The sequence below is a fragment of the Hyla sarda genome, chromosome 11 (genome assembly GCF_029499605.1).
Source record: "Hyla sarda isolate aHylSar1 chromosome 11, aHylSar1.hap1, whole genome shotgun sequence".
NCBI lineage: Eukaryota > Metazoa > Chordata > Amphibia > Anura > Hylidae > Hyla > Hyla sarda.
Genome location: NC_079199.1, coordinates 104,012,315 through 104,025,473, shown reverse-complemented (window position 1 = coordinate 104,025,473; position 13,159 = coordinate 104,012,315). Strand labels below are relative to the sequence as shown.

At 43.9% G+C, this 13,159-nt stretch overlaps 1 protein-coding gene across 5 annotated transcripts in view; it reads left to right on the top strand.

Annotated features, from left to right (window-relative positions):
• Positions 1-12,806, top strand: part of LOC130295257 (nuclear receptor subfamily 1 group I member 3-like) — a 45,598-nt gene extending 32,792 nt beyond the window's left edge. For all 5 annotated transcript variants that reach the window (XM_056545827.1, XM_056545825.1, XM_056545826.1 and 2 more), the window contains exons 5-9: positions 5,117-5,343; positions 7,005-7,150; positions 7,748-7,864; positions 9,443-9,548; positions 11,927-12,806. In XM_056545827.1, coding sequence (XP_056401802.1) covers positions 5,117-5,343; positions 7,005-7,150; positions 7,748-7,864; positions 9,443-9,548; positions 11,927-12,062 — 732 coding nt within the window. In that variant the 3' untranslated portion in view covers positions 12,063-12,806. The remainder of the gene's footprint in view (positions 1-5,116; positions 5,344-7,004; positions 7,151-7,747; positions 7,865-9,442; positions 9,549-11,926) is intronic.
• The last annotated feature ends 353 nt before the right edge of the window (positions 12,807-13,159 follow it).

The following is a 13,159-nucleotide window of genomic DNA, read 5'->3' as shown; positions in this document are numbered from 1 at the left end:
TGTCGAAGGCCTTCTCTATGTCCAGTGCTAGGGCCACCAGCGGTGTAGATGTGGTATGAGACCAGTGCAATAAGTTCACTATCTTGCGAACATTGTCCGGGGCTTGACGGCCCGGGACAAAGCCCACCTGGTCAGCTTGTACTAATGATGGAAGAAATCGGTTCACCCTCCGAGCCAATATGGAAGTTAACAATTTGGTATCTAAATTCAATAATGTGATCGGCCTATAGTTAGAGACCTGAAGGTGATCTCTATGAGGCTTCGGGAGCACCGTGATATGGGCTTCCAAAAAATCATGGGAGATGGGATCATTTTTACGTAGGGAGTTAAATAAAGCTGTGAGATAGGGAGTCAGGACGGTGGAAAATTTTTTGTAGTAAGCAGCCGTGAAACCATCCGGTCCCGGCGACTTACCATTCTTAAGTCTGCCAATGGCATCAGTAACTTCTTCTAGTGTGAATGGAGCATTGAGCGTCTCCAGGGCGTCGGGCTCTATAGAGGGAAGAGAAACATCAGAGAGGAAGGATGCAAGAGTAGGAACATCAGAAGAAGAAGAAGCAGGGCCAGAGTAAAGCAAAGAATAGTATACATGAAAAGCCTCATAGATTTTGTCGGGGTTTGATGTACGGACACCCGGGCGCAACTGGAGAGCATGTACTTTATTAAAAGAAGCCGTGTTACGCAACATAGATGCCAACAGACGGTCCGGCTTATTCGCAAAGCGATAGTAAGTAGAGTTCGTCCAACGAACCGCCTTCTCCACCGCACAAGAGAGTATAGCATCAATTTGCGTCCGGGTGTCGCACAGTGCCTTATATAAGTATAGGGAAGGGGACTGTTGATGGGCAATCGTCAGTCTATGTAACTTAGCTTCAAGTGCCACTAGGGTTTTATTACGATCCCTCTTAACCCCGGTCGCCATGGAAATGATACGACCCCTCATGTAGGCCTTATGGGCCAGCCAAGTCCATCGAGGGTCACTTCCCTGTGTGTCGTTCTGTTGAAAATACAAGGATAGGTCAGATTCTAGTTGTGTCTTAATACGGGGCATCGTCAGCAAAGATTCATTCAGCCTCCACTTAAAAGGTACAGATGTTCTATCCGCTAAGTGAAAGTTAGCTAAGACCATATCATGGTCTGACCATGCACAGGGCACATGTCTAGCATATGTGAGTAAAGGTAATAAAGATGTGCTTGTCAGGATCCAGTCAATTCTGGTGTATGTGCCCTGTGATGGTGAATAATACGTGTAACCCCTATTCCCTCCACAATGCTCCCTCCATACATCAGCTAGGCTATGTTCCGCAAACAAAGATTGCAAGCGGCGCTGCCGGGCCCCAGACCTGCGAAGCGGGGCGGAATGTGAGCGGTCTAGATTACTATGCATAACGAAATTGAAGTCGCCTGCCCAAATCAACCAATCACATGCCTGGGACCCAACCAGCCCACACATAGATATAAAGAACTCGATAGGTGCATCAGTGGGAGCGTAGGAATTAATAATACATAAGCGCTTATCATACAGAGAACCCACAATTAGAACATAGCGGCTATCAGGGTCAATGGTCACGTTCATTACTTGAAACGGGATCGTATCCCGAAGGAGTACCATAACCCCCCTACTCTTAGTAGTGTATTGAGAGAGGTAAAATCTATGATAGGACTTATGAAAGAACCTGGGAATAGACCCTGAGGAGAAATGCGTCTCCTGAATGCAAATAACATCTGGAGTAAGCTTTATATAGGCACTCAGTGCTTTCCCTCTCTTGTGAGGAGAATTGAAACCCCGTACATTGTGCGAGATGATATTACACATAGTTAATAAAAACTCTGCTAAATAGTAATAGTGACATAATAGAAGGTAGCAAAATCACCCCCAGGAGAAATGCAGCATCAGCCCCATAGTATACAATCCAATCTGTAAGGGAAAATATCCAGCGGTACCCGTGAACTGACAAACAGAAAACAGAAGAAAAACATACAACAGAAAACAACAAAAAAGAAAGGAACAGGTGAGGAAAGCCGGGTCGAGATCCACCACAACCCGTCATACTTCCCCACTTCGACATCTCGGTGGTGCACTAGTCCGATCTGTGGTCCGCCACAAACACATCACAAGGGATCCATCCGGAATGCGGGGAGGAGATGAAAATGTACATGAGGTGCGCCATATTCCAGAATCTCGAGTAGCCCGTAAGCATGGTGTCCCTTAGTTAAGTAAATTTGTCCCCATTAGGTTTTGTTAGGTCCTCGGTGGCGACCCGCCAGAGTCCAGATGCGGGAAGGTCTCTTCGCCCTCTGTGGCAATGGAGGTAAGTCCACCGGTTGCATGTGCTCAGTAGTAAAGGTCTCGAGCGCCTCCTTCATGGTGCGGACTGTATGGGTACGACCATTCAGTTGAAAAGAGAGCGAAAACGGGAACCCCCATCTATATTTCACATTCTTCTGTATCAAGGCCAGCGTGATAGGGCGGAATTCCCTGCGGCGGGCTAGAGTGGTCGGGGCCAGATCCGAATACAATTTCGCTGATGGCGGCATGCCCGGCAAGGTCTGCCGCTCCTGGGCAGCGGACAATAACACATCCCTGACCTCTGAATAATGCAGCTTTAGGATGACATCCCTAGGGAGGTCAGCGTTCTTTGGCCTGGCCAGGGCTCTATGGATGCGATCAAAACGCAACATCTCTGGCTCAAGTTGCGGGGCGAGTTCATAGAAGAGATCAGTGAGTACCTTTTTAATATCTGTAACCGACTCCGGGAGACCTCGAAGTCGCAGGTTCGCCCTTCTGGACCTGTTTTCCAGGTCCTCCAGCTTGTAGTCCAGCGCTAGCATTCTCTGTGTGTGATCATCGAGGTCGCGTCGATCCGTCTCTAGGGCCTCCACCACCTCATCAACTTTTGATTCCACATCCGCCACCCGCTGGGTTAGATCCTGGATCTGCTCTGTAAACGTGGCGACCGCCTGGGCCAGCTCTCGTTTAAACAGGGCTTGTATATTGCGAAACATGGCCGCCGGTGTAAGTTCTTCAGCCCGCGGCGCCAGTTCATCTTCCGAGTTCTCCTCAGACATGAGGGAACTCGCGGCAGCCATCTTGGGTCTCGCGCTCGCCCTAAAAATGTCCAGAATGGACTGGGATAGACCTTGCGAATTAAGTTTTTGCCTGTTCCTGCCGGTGCGGGAGGTACTCATCGTGCTTCTGCGGAGAAATTCCGGTAGAATGGAGCTGTATACAGCGCTAAATGTGGCTAAGATCCAACAGCCGGCACGGAGCTCACATCAGGCACGTCCGACTCGGTGAGCTGCGCGCATGCGCCCCTAAGATTTTTTTTTAATAGAAGTAATTTACAAATGTGTTTAACTTTCTGGCACCAGTTGATTTAAAAAAAACAGAACCTCGTCATCTAGTAATTACATTCGGGTCATTTTCTGATCATATTTGTTTTTGGACTTGGACCCAATATCGTGGTTTTCTGTTCTTTTGGGCCCAAGCCTAAACATATACGTATTCAGAAGATGACCTGAGCACCGTAACTAGTTGACTATGTTCCGGACATTAAACCGTCCTGAATACTGTTTGCGGAGATGCTGTATCTAAGCCATTAATGTAGTCACTTATCTAATGCGTGTATCACAGCTGATTACCTACGCACGAGCTTATTCTCCGTAATCTCTCGGGACGACCTTTGACCTTGTGTAAAAACCTTCATCTTTAATCAGTAACCCAGGAGCTATTACTTGGCAGGAACAGGATGTACAAACAGGCGGCACAGGAGGCAACCACAGCCAGATGGCACAGGATCCGCCAACCCCAGATTGTGAGTTCAGGTAGAAGAAACAGACATGGCCGCACATCTACCATCTTGTATAATGATCTGATTGCTTCTCAGCACAATATCAAAAACCAACAGGTTGTCAGTATACATCTTTAATCAAAAAGTACAAGCCCACTCGCCACGTCAAGGCCACCTATTTAGAGTGGGTCCCTAATAGAGATGAGTGAACTTACAGTAAATTCGATTCGTCACGAACTTCTCGGCTCGGCAGTTGATGACTTTTCCTGCATAAATTAGTTCAGCTTTCAGGTGCTCCCGTGGGCTGGAAAAGGTGGATACAGTCCTAGGAGACTCTTTCCTAGGACTGTATCCACCTTTTCCAGCCCACCGGAGCACCAGAAAGATGAACTAATTTATGCAGGAAAAGTCATCAACTGCCGAGCCGAGAAGTTCGTGACGAATCGAATTTACTGTAAGTTCGCTCATCTCTAGTCCCTAACGTCCCTAGCATAAAATGGAGTAGCACCGGGCGGCGACCACCACCAGATTGTGAGATAACGCGACCCCAGATTGTGAGGTGACCCCAGATTGTGAGATAACACGACCCCAGATTGTGAGATAACGTGACCCCAGATTGTGAGGTAACGTGACCCCAGATTGTGAGATAACGTGACCCCAGATTGTGAGATAACATGACCCCAGATTGTGAGATAACGTGACCCCAGATTGTGAGATAACGCGACCCCAGATTGTGAGGTAACGTGACCCCAGATTGTGAGGTAACGTGACCCCAGATTGTGAGGTAACATGACCCCAGATTGTGAGATAACACGACCCCAGATTGTGAGGTAACGTGACCCCAGATTGTGAGGTAACATGGCCCCAGATTGTGATGTGACCCCAGATTGTGAGATAACGTGACCCCAGATTGTGAGGTAACGTGACCCCAGATTGTGAGGTAACGTGACCCCAGATTGTGAGATAATGTGACCCCAGATTGTGAGATAACACGACCCCAGATTGTGAGATAACGTGACCCCAGATTGTGAGATAACGCGACCCCAGATTGTGAGATAACACGACCCCAGATTGTGAGGTAACGTGACCCCAGATTGTGAGGTAACATGACCCCAGATTGTGATGTGACCCCAGATTGTGAGGTAACACGACCATATGACTTTTTAATGCATTTCTTCCGCACCAGATGTTCCATATAACATGTAGAGGATCTCACAGACGCCATCTATTTCTTCAGACTTTCATGGTTCAGGTTAATGTTATAATGAAAATATCGCCATCTAGTGGTTGAAAATCAATAACATCTCTATATTTCTTTCCTCCAGCCACAGCCCATTGCAAGGGATAACTGGGAGAACTTTAAGCAGGATGGGTCGTTGTCCTCTCCTGAGTCCAGCCCGGGCGCCATGGATTCGTCTCCCATGACATATACATATATAACCGGCTGCACCATCGAAGGAGACACGCTGAAGGAGATACCACATTTCGCAGACCTGAGCACCTACATGATCCACCAAGTCATCAACTTCGCCAAAGAGATCCCAGACTTCAGGTGAGACCACAAAACATGTATCAGGGAGGACATTGTATATAGTCATTTAATGGATGACCGTATACTCACTATAGAGAGGACATTGTATATAGTCATTTAATAGATGACCGTATACTCACTATAGAGAGGACATTGTATATAGTCATTTAATAGATGACCGTATACTCACTATAGAGAGGACATTGTATATAGTCATTTAATAGATGACCGTATACTCACTATAGGGAGGACATTGTATATAGTCATTTAATAGAGGACTGTATACTCACTATAGGGAGGACATTGTATATAGTCATTTAATAGAGGACCGTATACTCACTATAGGGAGGACATTGTATATAGTCATTTAATAGAGGACCGTATACTCACTATAGGGGAGGACATTGTATATAGTCATTTAATAGATGACCGTATACTCACTATAGAGAGGACATTGTATATAGTCATTTAATAGATGACCGTATACTCACTATAGAGAGGACATTGTATATAGTCATTTAATGGATGACCGTATACTCACTATAGAGAGGACATTGTATATAGTCATTTAATGGATGACCGTATACTCACTATAGAGAGGACATTGTATATAATCATTTAATAGATGACCGTATACTCACTATAGAGAGGACATTGTATATAGTCCTTTAATAGATGACCGTATACTCACTATAGAGAGGACATTGTATATAGTCATTTAATAGATGACCGTATACTCACTATAGAGAGGACATTGTATATAGTCATTTAATAGATGACCGTATACTCACTATAGAGAGGACATTGTATATAGTCATTTAATAGATGACCGTATACTCACTATAGAGAGGACATTGTATATAGTCATTTAATAGATGACCATATACTCACTATAGAGAGGACATTATATCTGCTGGTGAGGTCACTGTGTACATACATTACATTACTTATCCTGTACTGATCCTGAGTTATATCCTGTATTATACTCCAGAGCTGTACTCACTATTCTGCTGGTGAGGTCACTGTGTACATACATTACATTACTTATCCTGTACTGATCCTGAGTTATATCCTGTATTATACTCCAGAGCTGTACTCACTATTCTGCTGGTGAGATCACTGTGTACATACATTACATTACTTATCCTGTACTGATCCTGAGTTATATCCTGTATTATACTCCAGAGCTGTACTCACTATTCTGCTGGCGAGGTCACTGTGTACATACATTACATTACTTATCCTGTACTGATCCTGAGTTATATCCTGTATTATACTCCAGAGCGGCACTCACTATTCTGCTGGTGAGGTCACTGTGTACATACATTTCATTACTTATCCTGTACTGATCCTGAGTTATATACTGTATTATACTCCAGAGCTGTACTCACTATTCTGCTGGTGAGGTCACTGTGTACATACATTACATTACTTATCCTGTACTGATCCTGAGTTATATCCTGTATTATACTCCAGAGCTGCACTCACTATTCTGCTGGTGAGATCACTGTGTACATACATTACATTACTTATCCTGTACTGATCCTGAGTTATATCCTGTATTATACCCCAGAGCTGCACTCACTATTCTGCTGGTGGAGAAGCAATGACATCCTCTGCGCTGACCTCTATGGCACTTGGCGCCTCCCATACATTTATTATTTGTATTTCTCTCCTATCAGATCATTGACCATAGACGATCAGATCTCACTGCTTAAAGGGGCCACAATGGAGGTCTCCCATTTGCAGTATAATACCGTCTTTAACCTGGAGACCAACTTATGGGAGTGCGGACGTCTTAAGTTCAGTATAGAGCTGGGTGCTATGAGTAAGTATGTTCCCCCTTGGTCACTCCCTGAACCTTTATCACTGATAAGCAGAGATCCTGAAGATGGTGAAGACCTTAAAGGGGTATTCCAGGAAGAAAAAAAAAATGTATATATCAACTGGCTCCAGAAAGTTAAAAAGATTTGTAAATGACTTCTATTAAAAAATCTTAATCCTTTCAGTACTTATGAGCTGCTGAAGTTGAGTTGTTCTTTTCTGTCTAAGTGCTCTCTTATGACACGTGTCTCGGGAACTGTCCAGAGTAGAAGCAAATCCCCATAGCAAACCTCTCCTACTCTGTGCAGTTCCCGAGACAAGCAGAGATGTCAGCAGAGAGCACTGTTGTCAGACAGAAAATAACAACTCCACTTAGGCATCTGATAATTATTGGAAGGATTAAGTTTTTTTTCAATAAAAGTAATTTACAAGTTACTGTTTAATTTTCTGGAGCCAGTTGATGTATATATATAAAAAAAAAAAAGTTTTTTCCTGGAATACCCCTTTAATGGGTGGGCGAGGCCGTAGTCGTAGTCTGCCAGCACTCCCCTGATGGCACTATATTTTCTGATAAGGATTTTCTCCTGTTTCTCTCACTCAGCCGGGTTCCAGCGCGTGTTCTTGGAGCCGCTACAGAAATTCCACATCACCCTCCGCAAGTTAAATCTTCATCAGGCCGAATATGTCCTGATGCAGGCGCTGGCGCTCTTCTCCCCAGGTATGGACAGCGGGTGTCATGTGACCCGTCAGATGTATTTAGCAAGGACGTGCACAGACATTTTGGAGAGCAGGGGCTTAAAGCGGTACTCCCCTGGAAAACATACTTTTTTTTTTTATCAAATGCTGCCAAAAAAGTTAAAAAGATTTGTAAATGACTTCTATCTCATCCTAATCCTTCCAGTACTTATCAGCTGCTGTATGTTCCACAGGAAGTTCTTTTATTGTTCAATTTCCTCTCTACTGACACCTCTGTCCAGCGAAGGAACTGTCCAGAATAGGAGCAAATCCCCATAGCAAACCTCTCCTGCTCTGGACAGTTCCTGACACGGACAGAGGTGTCAGCAGAGAGCACTGTGGTCAGACTGGAAAGAACTACACAACTTCCTGTGGAGCACACAGCAGCTGATAAGTACTGGAAAAGTTGAGATTTTTTAATAGAAGTAATTTACAAATCTGTTTTAACTTTCTGGCACCAGTTGATTTAAAAAAAATAAATAAATAAATACAAGTTTTCCAGAGTACCCCTTTAAGTAAAAAAAAAAAAAATTAAAAAGGGCACTTTATTGTATTATCCCTGTTCTGTGACATCCCTATACCCCCTATATACAACTCCTTATGGCAGTGTTTCCCAACCAGGGTGCCTCCAGCTGTTGCAAAACTACAACTCCCAGAATGCCAAAGGCTGTCCGAGCATGCTGGGAGTTGTAGTTTTGCAACAGCTGGAGGCACCCTGGTTGGGAAACACTGCCTTATGGCCCCTATCTCACACACACATATATACAGTTTGTATATTTATATATATATATATATATATATATATATATATATATATATATATACGGCTCCCTATGACCTCCCCACCCCTATATATATATATTTATATATACATATATACACACATACAGTATATATATATATATATATATATATATAATATATATTTACGGCTCCCTATGACCTCCCCACCCCTATATATATATATATATATACATATATATATATACACACACATACAGTATATATATATATATATATATATATATATATATATATATATATACGGCTCCCTATGACCTCCCCACCCCTATATATATACATATATATACATATATATACACACACACATACAGTATACATATATATATATATATATATATATATATATATATATATATGGCTCCCTATGACCCCCATATATATTGGTTTTTATAACTTCCATATTTATCCTGTTACCTCCTCCTAAGACCCTTTTAGGACCTGACGATGTCACTGCAGGTCCTAAAAAGTCCAGTAAGAGGGTTTGTGCAGCCCAAACTGCTATAGGGCAACATTCATATTATTGCAATCTGCCGCATTTGCGCACAATTGTGGTGATTTTACTGCGATTTTGTGCAAATCGGGGCCAAATGCAATAATATGTCAATAGGGTATCAAAGGGCAGGGGCTCCAACCACTTGAGTAGGTGACGGTCCCAGATGGTCCCATTCATGTCATAGGACCCCGGCTCCACCATGTGAGACCACCGGAATAGAGATCTTACAGTCTGGTCTATTATAACCCATCATTTTTCCCACAGACCGGCCGGGCGTCGTCGAACACCGCCATATTGATAAAATCCAGGAGACGATCGCCATGACCCTAAAGTGTTACATCGATTATCACCACCAGCTCGCGGGCAGCAGGTAACGCAACCACAGCTCCTCCATGATGTGACCACACACTTCATAGAGCCGTTAGTCCCAACCAGGGTGCCTCCAGCTGTTGCAAAACAAAAAATTCCAGCATGTAGTAAACCCTAAGAAGCTGCAGCGGCATGGAAGACATGATAGAGCAGTACTCAGCAGTGTAAGCTGTGAATCAAGCTCTGGGGGTGGGATACAAAACTTACTGGAGCAGTGTTTTCCAACCAGTGTGCCTCCAGCTGTTTCAAAACTAAAAATTCCAGCATGTAGTAAACCCTGAGAAGCTGCAGCGGTATGGAAGACATGATAGAGCAGTACTCAGCAGTGTAAGCTGTGAATCAAGCTCTGGGGGTGGGATACAAAATTTACTGGAGCAGTGTTTTCCAACCAGGGTGCCTCCAGCTGTTGCAAAACTAAAAATTCCAGCACGTAGTAAACCCTAAGAAGCTGCAGTGGCATGGAAGACATGATAGAGCAGTACTCAGCAGTGTAAGCTGTGAATCAAGCTCTGGGGGCGGGATACAAAACTTACTGGAGCAGTGTTTTCCAACCAGGGTGCCTCCAGCTGTTGCAAAACTAAACATTCCAGCATGTAGTAAACCCTAAGAAGCTGCAGCGGCATGGAAGACATGATAGAGCAGCACTCAGCAGTGTAAGCTGTGAATCAAGCTCTGGGGTGGGATATAAAACCTACTGAAGCAGTGTTTTCCAACCAGGGTTCCTCCAGCTGTTGCAAAAGTACAACTCCCAGCATGCCCGGACAGCCATCGGCTGTCCGGGCATGCAGGGAGTTGTAGTTTTGGAACAGCTGGAGGCACCCTGGTTGGGAAACACTGCCATAGTGGGTGAGTGCATCTACGGCCATAGGAGGTGAGTGCAGATACTGCACTGCTATTACCCACAATCTGCCCCGGGCCCTGCACTCAGATAATGGCCGACATCTCAGCATTGTGTGTGCGGACGCTTCTGCGGAACATTCTGCATTATCCGGATCCAGCTGAGCGGGCAGTGATGTGTGCGGGGGGCCCCGTGGGCCAGGGACCCCTCTAAATGTCAGCCCCCAGGACTTCAGTATCATTTTATATATATAGTTGCAAGAAAAAGTATCTGAACCCTTTGGAATTATATGGATTTCTGCACAAATTGGTCATAAAATGTGATCTCATCTGCTTAAACTAATAACACACAAAGAATTAAAGGGGTACTCCGGTGGAAAACTTTTTTTTTTTTTTTTTTTTTATGAACTGGTGCCAGAAAGTTAAACAGATTTGTAAATGACTTCTATTAAAAAAAATCTTAATCCTACCAGTACTTATTAGCAGCTGTATGCTACAGAGGAAATTGTTTGCTTTTTGAATTTCTTTTTCGTCCACAGTGCTCTCTGCTGACACCTCTGTCCGTGTCAGGAACTGTCCAGAGCAGCATAGGTTTGCTGTGAGGATTTTCTCCTGCTCTGGACAGTTCCTGATACGGGCATCAGGTGTCAGCAGAGAGCACTGTGGACAAGACGAAAAAGAAAATTTCCTCTGTAGTATTCAGCAGCTGATAAGTACTGGAAGGATTAAGATTTTTTTAATAGAAGTAATTTACTAATCTGTTTAACTTTCTGGCACCAGTTCATAAAAAAAAAAAAAAAAGTTTTCCACCGGAGTACCCCTTTAATTCTTTGTGTGTTATTAGTTTTTACACAGACTGTGATTGTCTATTGTTGTGACTTGGATGAAGATCAGATCACATTTTATGACCAATTTGTGCAGAAATCCATATAATTCCAAAGGGTTCACATACTTTTTCTTGCAATTATATTATATCAGTGATGTCATACAGGGGGCGGGGCTGTGATCACGTCATATTACTAGTATATCAGTGATGTCATACAGTGGGCGGGGCTGTGATCACGTCATATTACTAGTATATCAGTGATGTCATACAGTGGGCGGGGCTGTGATCACATGTCATTATATTACTATTATATCAGTGATGTCATACAGGGGGCGGGGCTGTGATCACATGTCATTATATTACTATTATATCAGTGATGTCATACAGGGGGCGGGGCTGTGATCATGTCATTATATTATATCAGTGATGTCTTACAGGGGGCGGGGCTGTGATCACGTCATTATATTTCTATTCTATTATATCAGTGATGTCATACAGGGGGCGGGGCTGTGATCACGTCATTATATTACTATTATATCAGTGATGTCATACAGTGGGCGGGGCTGTGATCACATGTCATTATATTACTATTATATCAGTGATGTCATACAGTGGGCGGGGCTGTGATCACATGTCATTATATTACTATTATATCAGTGATGTCATTGAGGGGGCGGGGCTGTGACTAACATTTGTGTGTTGGCTCCTCCCCTTAGGTTCCTGTTCGCTAAGCTCCTGTCCATGTTGGCAGAACTCCGCACCTTGAATGAAGAGAACGCCAAGCAGATGGTTCACATCCAGAACGTTATGGAGGACGCCATGACACCTCTCATGAAGGAGATATTCAGCTGAGAAGAAGCGGAGAAACAACTGATCACGTGACGCCCCATGTGACACACAATGGACAAATCATGGCCGTGCTGCCTGACAATCATTTCACTAATGATCCAATTGTGTATATATAATCTCATGCTTATCTTCTGTGGAGGGACCCGCATCGCAACACCAAGATGGCGGCTCAATATTCAGTATTATCACAAGTCCCCAGCCGCATCTATTGCTGCCAAAAGCCTTTTTTTATTTTTTTTATTTTTACCAAAGAGACTTATAAATGGCGCCATCAGTGATGGACGCCTCCTTGTATAGAGACGATTCAACCAATCATAGCCTTTTATCTTGCACAATGAAATCTACCTATAAAGCCATCCGCCGCCGCACAAGGTATATAGATCTGGAAGCAAAGCCAAAAATATATGTAAGGGACCAATAGATCTAATGCCAGTTGTTGCAACATGTCAACAGCAGTGTGTCCCAACCAGGGTGCCTCCAGCTGTTGCAAAACGACAACTCCCAGCATGCCCGGACAGCCTTCGGCTGTCCGGGCATGCTGGGAGTTGTCGTTTTGCAACAGCTGAAGGCACCCTGATTGGGAAACACTGGTCTACAGCCTCATCTGGAGACCATCCAAAAGACGATCCTGCTATAAGGGCCCGTACCGGGGGCCGTGAACATCCCTGTGATAATCTTTAATCTTTTGTTGCAATACATATATAGATTTTGCTTGAATAAATGATTGAATAAATAAATAAAATACTAGCGCCTTGTATTTACAGCGTATATTACTCAGAGATTCACCCATTAAAACAAGGCATCTCCCATTACATGTAGTTACATCATCAGTTGTGCTAAGATGGTAATCTGCTGCCATCTGGTGGCGGTAGGCAGGTACTGCAGCACATGTATGTAATTAAAGGGGTATTCCGGTGAAAAACTATTTTTTCTTTTCATATCAACTGGCTCCAGAAAGTTAAAACAGATTTGTAAATGACTTCTAATCTTTCCAGTTCTTATCAGCTGCTGAAGTTGAGTTGTTCTTTTCTGTCTGACCACAGTGCTCTCTGCTGACACCTGTCTGTCTGTCTCAGGAACTGTCCAGAGCAGGAGAGGTT